The sequence below is a fragment of the Hyla sarda genome, chromosome 9 (assembly GCF_029499605.1).
Source record: "Hyla sarda isolate aHylSar1 chromosome 9, aHylSar1.hap1, whole genome shotgun sequence".
NCBI lineage: Eukaryota > Metazoa > Chordata > Amphibia > Anura > Hylidae > Hyla > Hyla sarda.
In genome coordinates this window covers 130,372,091-130,387,680 of record NC_079197.1, presented here as the reverse complement: position 1 = coordinate 130,387,680, position 15,590 = coordinate 130,372,091, and the positions used below count along the sequence as shown (strand labels likewise).

The 15,590-nt window shown below is 42.4% G+C and overlaps 2 protein-coding genes across 2 annotated transcripts in view; both read left to right on the top strand.

Annotated features, from left to right (window-relative positions):
* The window catches only part of WDR44 (WD repeat domain 44), a 131,539-nt gene extending 128,812 nt beyond the window's left edge, over positions 1-2,727 (top strand). Inside the window, exon 20 of the mRNA XM_056539361.1 lies at positions 675-2,727. Within this exon, the coding sequence (XP_056395336.1) occupies positions 675-769 (95 nt within the window). The 3' untranslated portion in view covers positions 770-2,727. The remainder of the gene's footprint in view (positions 1-674) is intronic.
* A 4,844-nt stretch (positions 2,728-7,571) lies between these two features.
* DOCK11 (dedicator of cytokinesis 11) overlaps positions 7,572-15,590 on the top strand; it is a 428,541-nt gene continuing 420,522 nt past the window's right edge. Inside the window, exon 1 of the mRNA XM_056539360.1 lies at positions 7,572-7,607. Within this exon, the coding sequence (XP_056395335.1) occupies positions 7,587-7,607 (21 nt within the window). The 5' untranslated portion in view covers positions 7,572-7,586. The remainder of the gene's footprint in view (positions 7,608-15,590) is intronic.

Below are 15,590 nucleotides of genomic sequence, written 5' to 3'. Positions count from 1 at the left end.
CTTATGTGGTTTTTCTAAATTATTTTTTTGTTTTTTGTTTACACGCTTCTATGCTTGTATGTATTTCAAATTCATATTTTATTTTGTTCTATATCAGCTTTTCACAACAGACGTTTGGTTGAATAATCAATGGAGAAACCAACAGTTACCCAAGGGCTAATAAATGTTTTCAATGGTTACTAAGTCATGAGTGTGTTTTTGTAACTTACCACTCACAGGAACCATTTCTGAAGCCAAAAGGTGGTGATGTATACAGTAAGCTAAGTGGTTCAGGAATCTTGTGGATACAGGTATACAGTCAGCTGAATGGAATAAAGGTTATTGCTGACCTTGACAAACTGACCTAACAAACCCCTATTTCTGGTCCTTCTATGGGACACTCTACTTAAAAAAAAGTGTGACCTGATATCCTTAGCCCTAAACAAAACCCCTAAATCTAATGTCCAGCTACTGACGGTGTCAAATGAACAACAATGCAATTTCCATGGGCTGTTTTAATGGTATTTAGTAATATGCTTTACAGCCACTATGACATGTCAGAAGTTTTGTTAAACTACATGAACTTTATAAATGCAAGCAGTGTCACTAGGTTATGGCTGGTAAGAACAAATGTATTATGCCATGATTTTTATTTGGGGAAGAAACCCCTAATGCATTGTGTTCTATGTTTCTAGGTGCTCTGAAGTCGGATCACACAGAAGTTCTTCTGTCTGCAGATTTTACTGGTGCAATCAAGGTGTTCATTAACAGGAAGAAAAATATATCGTAACTGTAGTATGACAGAATGAGCCTGTACTTCAATAGCCTCCACTCCAGAGTGTAAGAAGAACCAAACTGATACTGACCGGCAGATATTACTGCAGCAGTCGTCTCTATACACAAACGGACAGATGGAGAATGGTCTTTTGTTTTAAATCTCCCAACCCTACAGTAATGTTACTACTAGCGAATGTCTGTGCTGCTAAATACTATGGGGGAGATTTATCAAAACCTGTGAAAAAGGAAAAGTTGCCCATAGCAACCAATCAGCTTGCTTCTTTCATTTTTAAAGAGACCTCTGAAAAATGAAAGAAGCGATCTGATTGGTTGCTTTGGGAAACTGGGCAATTTTATCCTCTGCACAGGGTTTGATCAATCTCCCCCTATGACAACAACTATGCTCTTAAGTTACTACCATTCTGCACTTTTTATCATCTATAAATTCATTTAGCCACTATGTTTTAAATAGTATAGAAATATTCTACTTAACATCCAAGTCAAAGGCCTTATAGTGAATGTCCACCTTTTAACGCCATGTTGCTATTTACATCCAACGCTGGTTCCTCTTTTAATGTATCTTTCTGATCTCCCTTTTTAATACAGGGCTCAAAATCCACTGAATAGATATAAAGTGAAATCCTAAAACTCACTGCCTGTAGTTACCATCAGGGACGGCTTAAGTCAGTTTTTTGCCAAAATAACTGAGCTGAATTGTCCAATGCACAACGGATCCCATTGACTTGAATGGGGCCCGTCTGGTTTTCCAGTGTCTGTTGTTTTGTAGGGTTTGAGCAGAGTAAGAAAACTAATCTGCAGCATTTTTTTCTCTGCTCAAATCCTGCTATTTCACAAGATACCGCAAATGGAGCTTCCTGAACAGAGCTCCAACCCTGATGTGAACAAGACCTTAGTAGGTTACTGCATTCTGTATTATTTAAAGGGGTACTCCGGAGCTTAGACATCTTATCCCCTATCCCCCTCCCATAGGCTTGCATTGAAGGGCGGAGTGTGACGTCACACGGGGGCGAAGGCGTGACTTCACACACCGCCTGTCCCATGGTTGCCGGTAATCAGACCTGGAGCGAACATGCTCCGGGGACTGATTTTGACTGGGGTGCTGCGTGCTAGATCACAGGGGTCCACAGCGGCGGGACCCCCGCGATCAGGCATCTTATCCCCTATCCTTTGGATAGGGGATAAGATGTCTAAGCGCCGGAGTACCCTTTAAGTTCAGGCCTTAAACAGGCTCTCCCTAGTGGTAGCTGAAGGGAGAGGAATCTTTAGCTATACAAGAAATGGTGTACATTCACTGTAAAGCTGTTCACTCACACTTCTGTTTTCTCCACTTATGTTGTTTTTAACCTTTAGAATAGTGCTGTCTGTTGCTCTGTTCTACCCACAACTATAAAATGAAGAAGAATATTGGCACTCACCATTTGTTGCAAGAGAATATATAGCAATCCAGCATAATGCATAAAAATGTAAGTAGACGTGTAGGAGCATTAGTATCATGCAACAATCATATTATATGCATTGCTGCAAAGGAAATGAGGAAAACCTAATTGTAGAGACCAGATACTAATCTCAGGCAGAAGGTGAGAGAAGGAAATTTTCCAGGGAATCCTCTACTGTTTCATATTAATGCTTCTACATGAATATTAACATTGTTACACAATATGATTATTATGTAGATGAGCAAGTTGTCATCTGTTTGTCCCTTTGGCCTTCTGGTATGCATTTATTTCTTTTTACTGGCACTCTGCATCCTGCTGGATTGTGATGTTGCTACTAATGTGAAATAAACTCAGACTTCACTTGCAACAGACGGTGGGTGTTGGGATTAGTCATTTCATAGTTGCAGGGTTTATGCTTCCACATGCACCACAGCCAGCCTGCGCTCAGTCAGTGGTATTCATTATAAGGGTGCGTTCCCACAGGGCGTATACGCAGCGTATTTGACACTGCGCAAAATTTACGGCAGCAGCGGGAAATACGCTGCATATTCCTTGCTCACTATACACACAGGGCTTTCCGGTGGCAGCCCTATGTGTGCAGTGAGTTTTGGAGGCGGAGCCGCGCGTCAGACACGCCGGCACACGGCCCCGCCTCCAAAACGCACTACACACATAGGGCTGCCACCGGAAAGCCCTGTGTGTATAGTGAGCAAGGGATACGCAGCGTATTTCCCGCTGCTGCCGTAAATTTTGCGCAGCGTCAAATACGCTGCGTATACGCCCTGTGGGAACGCACCCTAAAGTGGAATCCAGATACTATATAGCCATCATGCTTGGTAAGATGCCTTAGATATTTGAAGAAAATGTGTTCTTAATATTCTCAAAGGTGCCACTTAATAGTAAATTTCTAGAGAAATAAAGGATAACGATAAAAATTGGAATAACATGGCGGCTTATAGGGGGTGTCTGATTCACCTGTCTGATTCAGTAGCCCTGTTCTGCTATTCTCATGTAATTCCATCCTTTATCTGTGAGATTGCATTGATAATATAGCTGACGAACTGCAGAGCAATCAGCTGAAATTAGTCATGTTTTAGCACAGTCTGTAATTTGTCGCTAAAATATTTTAGGATAGCTGGATTAATTTGGATAGCTAAGTTGGTTCAAGGTGTTTGTTACTTTAAGCAATTCTATGTAGGGTGGAGAAATAAATATTTCACCATAAATGTACCAATGAACAAGTGCACAATTTTAAATTATTGCAGGTGAATGATTCTGGTAGATTTACTACTTGCTAGTCTGCACTTTATTTAAGGAGGTTTCCATATTGTTGAGGCGTTGAATTTAGGGATGTACCGATACTGGTATCGGGACCGATACTGGACATTTGCACAAGTACTTGTACTTGTGCAAATTTCCCCGATACCTGCCTGCGGGATTCCTGCCGGCAGGTATCACGGAGGTGCGGTAAGCCGCCTGCACACTCGGCTCCCAAGCTATGCAGTGCACTCAGCAGCTGAGCGCACATCATAGCTCGGACCCGCATTAACCCTTTAGACCCCGCAATCAAAGTTGATCGCGGCGTCTAAAAGTCCTGAGATGTACTGCCAGTTAGCTCAGGAATGCTGATCGGGATCCCTGCGGTGTCACGATCAGCTGTGAGGAAGGCCGGAGGTCCCGTACCCTGCTCCGTGCGTCTGATCGGCGCTCCTTTACTGCTGCTAGTCATAGCAGGCAGTAGTAAAGGAGCGTCAATAGGAGTGCCAATAACACTGGTCACTGCTTTGCTATGGCATAGTATTGATCAGTGTATGCAATCTACAGATTGAATGTAATAGTCCCCCATGGGGACTAAAAAAGTAGGGAAAAAAATTGTAAAAAATAAATGTGAATTAACACCTGGCCAATAAAAAATTTGAATCACCCCCCTTTTCAAAATTTTTTTATTTTTAGAAAAGCTAAAAAAACACCCCTTTTTTCCATTAAGGGTACGTTTACACGGACGGATCTACAGCGTATTTTACGCTGAGGATCCGTCGCTAAAGGACCGCTACATTGCTGCCTTTAGATGTGCCTGCTCGGAGCGGCAATAAGCCACTACAAGCAGACACAGTGAAGCGATACGAGAGTCGCCACGCATGCGCGGTGTACTTACACACATCACGGCTGCTCCCCCTGCTCCATGATCTAGGCTGAGAGCCGGCCGCGATGTGCGAGTACACTGCGCATGTGCGCTGTGACTCGCACATTGCAGTGTGTTCGTAGCGGCATATTGCAGCTCCACGCAGGCACATCTAAAGGCACCACGTAACAGTCCTTCAGTGGCGGATCTGCAGCGTAAAATACGCTGTGGATCCACCCGTGTAAACATACCCTTAAGGAAAAAAGAAACCCTGTCACATGACATTGAAAAAAGTATCGGGTATCTGTACTCGTACTCAGTCTTAAAAAATGGTATTGGGACATCCCTAAGTTGAATTATGTAAGATTTTAATATAGTTGCTGCAATCCCTTTGTCTTGGACAGAAAACAATTCTGTCTTTCCTTACCACTAACAAGTTAGAAAACTTTGAAATAATGAAAATGATAGATACATTTGAGGAACAAAAGGTCATCTATTAATAATTTCTTTCAATATTTTAGGTTATCCTGTGGACATATTAAACTAAATCTATGAATAATAGGTCAAGTGATTAAAACAATAATTTATTTCTATATCAAGCTGAAGCACTATGTAAAAGAAGGCAGCCAGTCCTCCCGCCTAAGCTTCAGCGACGTCACCAAAGCACAAAGATAAATCGGTAGGTTAGATAGATTATACAACCAACTGCAACATGGTCCTGTCTACTTCTCCTGCTGCAATAATATCTTACTGGTTCTTTTATAATATTCAGGCAGGCCTATTCTCCTTGCATCCCTATGGCCTTCTACAAAGGAGTAAACTGGAGTATTTGGGTTAATAAACTGCTGAATGTAACCTATTCTTTTCCTTCAGGGCGCATTGCCTGTGTAAAGTCAGGGGTTGTGCATTAGAAACCTTTATCACTGTAGAGGTTGTGAGGGTCTCGTGTCATTGCTAGCTTCAAATGATCACAAGTCTAGGAGTCTTTGTTGTGGACACAGTGTACAGTGGGCACCAAATGTCTTTACGCCATAGACATCAGCTGCACGACCACATAATACAAACCTTTCCTGCTCTCCATAGGTCAGCCTGCCCCATTAAGTCATCTAAGGTATAACTCTGCTTTCAAAAGCATTTCATAGTTTTCATCAAAAAATGTAGAGTACATTTGCAAATTCTTTGCTTCATATTTCACTCAATTTACATCCAAAGCTGCTTTGAAACATTAGCATTGTTTTAGTGGCTTTGTACAGTCATATTCAAGAATGCGATGGGATACCTTCTCTTTCTCCAAAACAATACCTTGGCACAGAATCTGGTCGAGTCCACAATTAAAGGGGTACTCCCACCCTAGACATCTTATCCCCTATCCAAAGGATAGGGGATAAGATGTCTGATCGCGGGGGTCCCGCCACTGGGGACCCCCGCAATATAGCATGCGGCACCCACCTGTTTCTGCTGCGGGAGTGCTGGAGGGTCTGGGTCCCGACCACCGGAACGGAAGTCTGCAACGTCAGGACTCCGCCCCCGTGTGACGTCACGCCCCATCCCCTCAATGCAAGTCTATGGGAGGGAGCGTGACGCCCCCTCCCATAGACTTGCATTGAGGGGACGGTTGTGACGTCACACGGGGGCAGAGTCCTGACGTCACAGACTTCCGTTTCCGGAGTCGCGACTCATACCCTCCAGCAGTTCCGGTGAAAAACCAGGTGGGTGCCGCATGCACTAATGCGGGGGTCCCCAGCGGCGGGACCCCCGCGATCATACATCTTATCCCCTATCCTTTGGATAGGGGATAAGATGTCTAGGGTGGGAGTACCCCTTAAAAAAAAAAAAATAAAAAAAAAACAATGGCTTTCTTCTAAAAGTAGAACCATACTTGTATATGGGTGGTGTTGGTATAGTATCTCAGCTTTTTTCAATTGAAAGAGCCCAAATGCAGTACCACTTACAACTGTGGACAGATATGGTGCTGTTTGAGGACGAAAGCAGCAATGTGTTTTTTTTTTTTTTTTTATCCTGGACCTTTCCTTTAAAACAGACAACGTTTACAAATGTATGAGCTAGCATTGTTGTGTGGTGAAGGACTAGAAAAAGAGTTTCTGCTCTTTCCCCAGAAACTGCACCATTCTTTTCCATTGCGCTATATCTGGAATTGCAGCTCAGCACAAGTCACTTGGGTGGGGTTGAGCTGTAATACCAGGCACAGCATATTTCTGGGGGGGAAAAAACTAGACTTGGCTAAATTTGACTTTGGGTGTGAACAGAGAAGAAAACATTAAGTAACTCACAATTATGCATTCAAGTATATTTAAAGCTACCATAACTTTTCATGTAGATTTGAACTGTAAAATGTTATTCAGAAGTAGAGTTTCCCTTTAATGTTGCCTATACAGAACACAGTCTGCAGTACATCACAGCATATCAATGTTTGTCAGTAGCGCTCAACCATCCTCAAGTACCCCCCCACCCCACCCCTTCCCTAAAACTTTTTGCACCTTTTTTAGTTTTGTAACTCTGATATTATCTCGGTGGTACCTTGTTCTTGAAATAAAGTTTAACATGTTTCTAATGGGTCAAAAATTGTACAAAGATATTTGAATCTGCAAAATTTGGTAGTCGCCACTTGCTCAGTTTCATTTTCTGTTGTGACATTTTGCTTGACTGGTGACACTTGCTTTGCACAACTGGGCACAATATATTTGTGTGAAGTATAGAAGTAAAACTCATTCCTTACGTTCAGGATTGTGAGATATGAGATGATGACTATTTTACTTAAGGGGGATTCCTGTTTTTTATTTTTATTTTTTTTGTTCCCCCCCCCCCCCCCCCCTCTGCTTTAGTGTTTGTGCCCCCCCTCCAAACCCTACCGTGCTTTCAAACAAGAAAAAAAAAAAAAAAAAAAAAAAAGAAACTTGTTTACATTTTTTATCTATTGTAGTAAAGTTGAAGCTTTATTCTGTTTTAGATATTCTGGGTAATGAAAATGTATGTAAATATATAATCACTAGGTACCAATGAAGTAACAATCTGGGTTGTTCCGCCAGGAAATGTTATTGATGGTTAAAAGTGTAACACAAAATAAATAAAATCAATTATCTTCTCATTAAAAGCCTGTCGATGACAATGTGAAATGAAAGGAACCAGTTGTGATAGTTTTACCTCTTGTCCCCATGGTGTGACTTTTTGACCAAGGTAAAATTCCTAATGAGAGCAAGGAGGATATCAAGAGGTTTGTTAGAAGACCCTCAATGAAACAGAAATTGGGGAAGGTTTGTTGTGGCCCTTTTAAAAAATGACAGTAGCAATCTTGATTATTGTGGGAAACTGCACCACATTTCCTTTTACACAGCTTTAAAGAAAAAAAAAAAAATTACCGTATTTTTTGCCCTATAGGACGCACCGGCGTGTAAGACGCACCAAATTTTAAAGGTGCAAAATCTAGAAAAAGAAGATTCTGCACCCAACAGTGATCTTCAGCCTGCAGACCTCCAGATGTTGCAAAACTTCAACTCCCAGCATGCCCGTTGGCTGTCCAGGCATGCTGGGAGTTGTAGTTTTGCAACATCTGGAGGTCCGCAGGTTGAAGACCACTGGATAGGAGGTAATACTCACGTGTCCCCACCGCTCTGGACCAGTTACCGCTGCCCTGGATGTCGCTCCATCGCTGTTGCCGCGTCCCCGGCGCTCCGGACGTCTTCTTCCCCGGGATCCACGCTCTCTGTCGCCGTCATCACGTCGCTACGCACGCCGCTCCTATTGGATGATGGGACGGCGTGCGCGACGACGTGATGACGTCGAAGGAGAGCGCCGCCATGCAGGGGTTCCCGGCACGGAGCAGACACCGAGGAGGCAGGTAAGGTCCCTCCCGGTGTCCTGTAAGCTGTTCGGGATGCCGCGATTTCACCGCCGCGGTCCCAAACAGCCCGACTGAGCAACCGGGTTAGTGTCACTTTCCCTTCAGACGCGGCAGTCACCTTTTACGGGTTAATACAGGGCATCACCGTGATCTGTGATGTCCTGTATTAGCCACGGGTCCCGGCGGTTGATGGCAATATAAGACGCACCAACTTCCCCCCCCCCCCCGCAATTTTGGGGAAGAAAAAGTGCATCTTATACGGCAAAAAATACGGTACTTTCATTCTTGTTTTTTTTCCATGAGTTTCTATTAAAAAAAATTTGCTTCGTTTCTCTTCAACAGCATCTGCAGCTTTCTATGAGCTGTTTTCTGTGTACACTTGTACAAAGCCAATATGATTCTTCCGTACACACTTTAGAAAGTAAGGAAAGCACATACAAAGCAGTCTGTATAAAGCTGTCCTTCAAGGGTTTTAACTCATCCCTGTCCACAATCCGAGCTGAAGTGTAACTTTCATCCTGTCCTCTAACACTGGGAGAGCATAAAGTCTGTCTGCTTTATACTATCGTCCTCTGAGTAGCTGCTAAATCATAGGAAATTAGGATTTAGGAAGTTGCTTTATTTTGCATCCGAGAAAGAATTTAACCAAAAATAAATTTCTTGAAAAGGTGTCCACAGCCTTTTCAATGGGTTATCAGCATAAAAAAAGTGTTTTTCCAAAAACAGCACATCACCTGCCACTTCAATGGAACTGAGCTGCAATACCAGCAGCTATACTGAGCTGCAAGAGAGCAGCTATGTTTTTGTTTAGTTTTTTTTCTTTAAATCATGTACAAGTCCTTTAACAACAAGACCAGTGGTCTTCAACCTGCGGACCTCCAGATGTTTCAAAACTACAACTCCCAGCAACGGCTGTCCGGGCATGCTGGGAGTTGTAGTTTTGGAACATCTGGAGGTCCGCAGGTTGAAGACCACTGAACTAGACGATGGCCGATTGTAAATACACACTTTTACCGCCTGGGACTTACACACTAGGACATAAATGTATGTTCTGAAGTGTTGAATGACTATGAAGCAAGCGCATTACGGTGAGTGTTGTCTACCCCCTTTAGCTGCATTTCAATACATAAACTTTATATATAAATACCTGGAAATATTTTTCACTCCAAGGCTGGGTTCACACAGTCTTCTTTTGGTCAGTGTTTGGTGTAAAACCAGGAGTGGAACAGACAAAGATAGAAGCTATAATGGAAAAATTAGCACTTTTTTGAAGTGTGTTGAATCCACTCCTGGTTTTGGTACAAAAATAAGACCAAAAATACTACTTGAAAATCCAGCTTATACTGACAATTGTAAGATTTGGTTAGAAGGAATGCTTGGCTGTTCTAAATAGTTTGGTCAGTGACTATTCCATTCATTGAAGAGATAACTTTTTGGCAGGAGTTTGGGGGAAAACCATGACACAGCCCTACTGAAGGTAAGGTATAGTAAATGATTTGGTGAATATGAAATTGTCTGTGCAAGAATGTCGACTGCAAGCCAGACATGATCACCTAACAGGGTCCACCCATGCTAATGTTCTTTTTTTCCAAATTGACGTGCATGTCTGCTGCCTTGCTTGAAAATGTAATGGAAATAATTCCCTAAAGAGGTCAGGCTCTTATTGCAGAAAATGGATATCAGCATTACTTCTTAAATAATGAATGGCCTTATATTGACTCAGGGTCATTCCCTAATAGTTGTTTGTAGTATAGGACTGCAAGTTCTGGTAACTCTGGTAAGAAGCAGAGGACTGAGAAAGCTAATGCTCAATAACAACATTTACAATGTTGCAGCTACATATACAGACAAATCAGCTATTACAGACATACATGTTGGTTATTTAAACAAGAGTAGTGAAGGCCCTACTTTACAATCTATGTGAAAATAGTCTTGGTAGGGGGTATAGAGAAATATAGAGGGGAGATGACGCTGATATTAGAGAGACCAATTTAGGTCATTGTATTGGCCTACCTGAAACAATGGGGGATATTCATCAAAGCTGTCTATGTCCCGCATCAATATAGACCAAACTACAGAGCGTTAGGCCGGACCATTGTGCGCCTAATTTATCAAATGGCGCATGGCTCTTGATAAATTCTGTGCACAGACTTCGGGATCTATACTTTAGACTGTATTTATTTAAACCTGCTCCAACATGGTCAGACATTTCGGCGTACTTTCAGCCGATGTGACTTGTCGCTGAAAAGTCGCTTTTGATAAATTCAGCACCAATGCATTTGCCAATGCATTTCCGTCTAAAATAGACTAGAATGCATCATGTTCTAAAAATCCTCTAGAGCAAAAGTCGCACATATTTAGACTGTGACTTTCTGTGCGACAAATTTAGACAGGAAAAACCAGTCTAAATCCTTTGATAAATCTCCCCCAATGTGTTTTTATAGTGTGTGTAACTAACCCCCTTCCCTCCCCAGGACGTATGCATACATCACATTTGCTGACATGTTTGTGCAACTGGACCTATGCCTGATCACAGCATTTATAGGATTGATGGGGAGAGGGCTCCCCCTGTTCACCAATGGCAATCCTGTCCTTTTGGTCGCCATGGCAGCAGGCGGCCAGCAGATGGCCTCCTGTCTACCTTTTCCGGCAATCTATGAGGTCCAGCCACAGGCTAGTAGTCCTGACAGTTATGCTGTGCTGCAGTTAAGATGTACTGCAGCATAGTATAACAAGTAAAAAATGAAAAGTATAAAAATAAAAGGTTTTTCAATAGAGATAAAAAGTGTAAAAAAATAAAATAAAAACCCTTTCCCAATAAAGTGAGCCGGAAGAAGCCAATTGGTGAAACGTTGCTCTATTGTGTACCTGCTGTACCCGCTGTGTCTCGAGAATAAAGCCGCACGATTTTCCAGTGAGTTGCCATCTTTTCTATCTTCATTTTGCGATCACTGCTCTTTGGTCTGTTGCACGGAGCACACGCCTAAACCTATACATAATAGGCAAAAAAAAAGCACAAGAATCGCATATTTTGTTCCAAAACATGGAATAAAGAGGAGAAAAGGGTAGCATGTATCGCAGAAATGGTACCAATTAAAAGTATAGCTCGTCCTGCAGAAAATAAGCCCTACCACAATAGTGTTGGATGAAAAACAGAAAATGGCAACACAAAAAAAGAACATCCATTGGGTATCTCCATAATCATACTGATCTACTGAATGAACATAACATACAGTAGGTCACAAAAAAACTATCTCTGAATCATGTCACTCTATAAAGGCATATGTAAGTTATTACCACTTACTAGACACATTTTTGAAAACTAAATTGGGCCCGGTCATTAAAGGAAAATTCACATATTTTCTCCCGCACTATCCACAGGCATTGGTGGATAGTGCGGGAGACGCTGATTAAAACGAGCCCTACCTTGGTCTGATCCGCGCCGCCGTTCGCCCACAATTGTAGTTTTAATCTCTGTGTATATCCTGCTGTAACTGGCAAAGGCGGGGCTTCTGTGGGCTAACTGACACTGACGTCAGTGCCGCTCGCGCCACTCATGAATATTCATCCCTCCCTCTGGTTAGGAGCAGCGAAGAGAGGGAGAACAGGAGCGATGAATATTCATGAGCGGCGTTGACGTCAGTGTCCGTTAGCCCGCAGAAGCCCCGCCTTTGCCAGTTACAGCAGGATATACACAGAGATTAAAACTACAATTGCGGGCGAACGGTGGCGCGGATCAGATCAAGGTAGGGCTCGTTTTAATCAGCGTCTCCCGCACTATCCACCAATGCCTGTGGATAGTGCGGGAGAAAATATGTGACAGTTTTCCTTTAAGGTAAAAACGGGATGTCTTTAAGGGGTTAAAACTGGACATTAGTCTTAGATAAGATTCCTGTCATAAGTATATAATTTAAGGGTTATCCAGGCAGGAAGTACTGTTGTATATGTTCTTGGGGCTGCAGGGAACGTAACAAGAGACATTTCTACCTGGACAATCCCTGTAATGTAAGCCGCATATATTCTAAATGCACAAGTCTTCACTTTATTGAATTGAAAATCCATATACTGGTAAGAGTTCTTGCAATTGATTTTGGGAATACAGAAAATTAGAAAAAAGAGAGAGGACATTTACTTGTTTCGCCACCAGGTGGCATACTAAGCACGTGTCTTGGTGAAATAGTCTTGATGTGTCATGCTTCTAGTAGTTTTAAGAGTTTAGGATTCTGAGCTAAAAAGTTTCAATCTCTCTGATGTCCTATAAATTCTCCACTGAAATCTGGGAATATATTTATGCCAACAGTGAATACATCTGAAAAAGAATGGACCTGAGCATACTTATTTTTATGTACAGTCAAACCTAGGCTTAAAATAAATCTAGAATAGAATTTTAATAAGAAATTTACTTCACATGCCTTTTACAGGGGGGAGAACAAGTATTTAATATACTGCTGATTTTGGAAATTGTCCTACTTACAAAGTATGTAGAGGTCTGTAATTTTTATCATAGGTAATCTCCAACTGTGAGAAACAGAATGTAAAACAAAAATGAAGAAAATCACATTGTATGATAAATAAAAAATTATAATAATTGCATTTTATTGCATGACGTAAGCATTTGATCCCCTACTAACCATTAAAGGAAAACTGTCAGCTTTATCCCCCCGCACTAACAAGCGGTACTAGTGCGGGAGATGCTGATTAGTTTGGTCCTTACAGTGCCTGGATCCGCCATAATCTTCTTCTATTTTCAGAATAGGCAAATGAAGTGCTAACTCAGCTCATCAATATTCCTCCCCTCCCTCCGCCTCTCCCTCTTCTCCCCACTCTGTAATGAAGCTGGGCGTCAATGCTGCCAGCGGAACTGACGTCAGAGTGCCAAGTTAGCACCCCATTTGCATATTCAGAAAATAGAAGATTACGGGGGAACGGCATGGCGGATCCGGGCACGGTAAGGACCAAACTGATCAGCGTCCCCTGCACTACCAGCCAGTACCGCTGGTTAGTGCAGAGGGGGGGGGGGGTTAGCTGACAGTTTTCCTTTTAAGATTTTCACCCCTTTAACCCCTTAAGGTCTCCGCGTTTTTCAGTTTTTTAGAAATCATAACCCTTTAAATTTTACACCTAAAACTCCATATTATGGCTTATTTTTTGCGCCACCAATTCTACTTTGCAGTGACCTTAGTCATTTTACCCAAAAATCCATGGCAAAACGGAAAAAAAATATAATTGTGCGACAAAATTGAAGAAAAAATGCCATTTTGTAACTTTTGGGGGCTTCCGTTTCTATGCAGTGAATTTTTCGGTAAAAATGACACTCTTTATTGTGTAGGTCCATACGGACCAACTTATATAGGTGTGATTTTGTCGTACTTCTGGAAAAAATCGTAACTACATGCAGGAAAATGTATATGTTTAAAATGTCCTCTTCTGGCCCCTATAACTTTTAATTTTTCTGCGTACGGGGCGGTTTGAGGGCGAATTTTTTGCGCCATGATCTGAAGTTTTTATCGGTATCATTTTTGTTTTGATTGGACTTTTTGATCGCTTTTTATTCATTTTTTAATGGTATAAAAAGTGACCAAAAATACACTATTTTGGACTTTGGAATATTTTTTTACGTGTACGCCATTGACCGTGTGGTTTCATTAACAATATGTTTTTATAGTTTGGACATTTACGTGCGCGGCGATGCCACAAATGTTTTATTTACATTTTTATTTACAGGTTTTTTTTTTATGGGAAAAGGGGGGTGATTCAAACTTTTATTAAGGAAAGGGTTAAATCACATTTATTAACACTTTTTTTTCCACTTTTTTTTTTTTTTGCAGTGTTATAGCTCCCATAGGGGGCTAAAATACTGGACACACTGATCTTTTACACTGATCACTGGTATGTATTAACATACCATTGATCAGTGTTATCGACGCTTGACTGCTCATGCCTGGATCTCAGGGACGGAGCAGTCATTCGCCGATTGGACGCCGAGGAGGCAGGTAGGGATCCTCCCGGTCTCCTATAAGCTGTTCGGGATGAAATCGTGGCGGTCCCGAACAGTCCGACTGAGCTGCCGGGATACTTTCACTTTCATTTCAGACGCGGCGTTCAACTTTGATCGCCGCATCTGAAGGGTTAATACAGGGCACCACCGCCATCGGTGATGTTCTGTATTAGCCGCGGGTTCCAGCCGTTGATGGCCGCTGGGACCGACCCGATATGACGCTGGGTCACCGCGTGACCACGCGTTATATCATGGGAGCCGGCGCGGGACGTAAATATACGATCTGTGTTGTTAAAAAGCTCTCCTGTTTTCCACTCATTATCGGTATTAATTGCACCTTTGAACTCATTACATGTATAAAAGACATCTGTCTACACATTCGATCAAACAAACTCCAATCTCTCCACAATGGCCAAGACCAGAGAGCTGTGTAAGATATAACATTGTAGACCTGCTCAGGGCTGGGATGGGCTACTAGACAATAGGCAAGTAGCTTGGTGAGAAGGCAACAACTGTTGGCGCAATTATTAGAAAATGGAAGAAGGTTAATATGACAGACAATCTTCCTTGATCTGGGGCTCCATGCACGATCTCACCTCGTGTGGCATCAAGGATCATGAGCAAGGTGAGATATCAGCCCAGAACTACATGGCAGGGACCTGGTCAATGACCTGAAGAGAGCTGAGACCATAGTCTCCAAGAGAACCATTTGTAACACATTACACTGTCATGAATTAAAATCCTGCAGCTCACACAAGGTCCCCCTGCTTAAGCCAGTGCATGTCCAGGCCCATCTGAAGTTTGTCAATGACCATCTGGATGATCCAGAGGAGGAATGGGAGAAGGTCATGTGGTAAAGGAGACAGGACTACTGCACCATATTAAGGGGAGAATGGATGAGGCCATGTTTTGCGAGATCTTGGCCAACAACCTCCTTCCCTCAGTAAGCACATTGAAGATGGGTCATGTGGGTCTTCCAACATGACAACAACCCGAAACACACAGCCAGGGCAATGAAGGAGTGGCTCTGTAAAAAGCATCTTAAGGTCCTGGAGTGGCCTAGCCAGTGTCTAGCCAGACCTGAACCCAACAGAAAATCTTTGGAGGGAGATGAAAGTCCGTATTGCCCAGCCACAGTCTGTAGGGAGTAGTGGGCCAAAATCCCTGCTGCAGTGTGTGCAAACCTGATTAAGAAGAAGGTGTGTTTCGAGGGTAAAAAGTTCTTTGCAATTGAAAAAGGGGAAATTTACCCCCAAAACACGTCTTGCATGTCTGTTATCTAATTTTTATTGTACCAATAAATGAGATTCTACCATATGTGACTGAACTTGAACCTCAATCTCCAAGAGGCAGCGCCACAGCAGACCACCATTTTCTTTTTGCACCTTCTTCTATGTA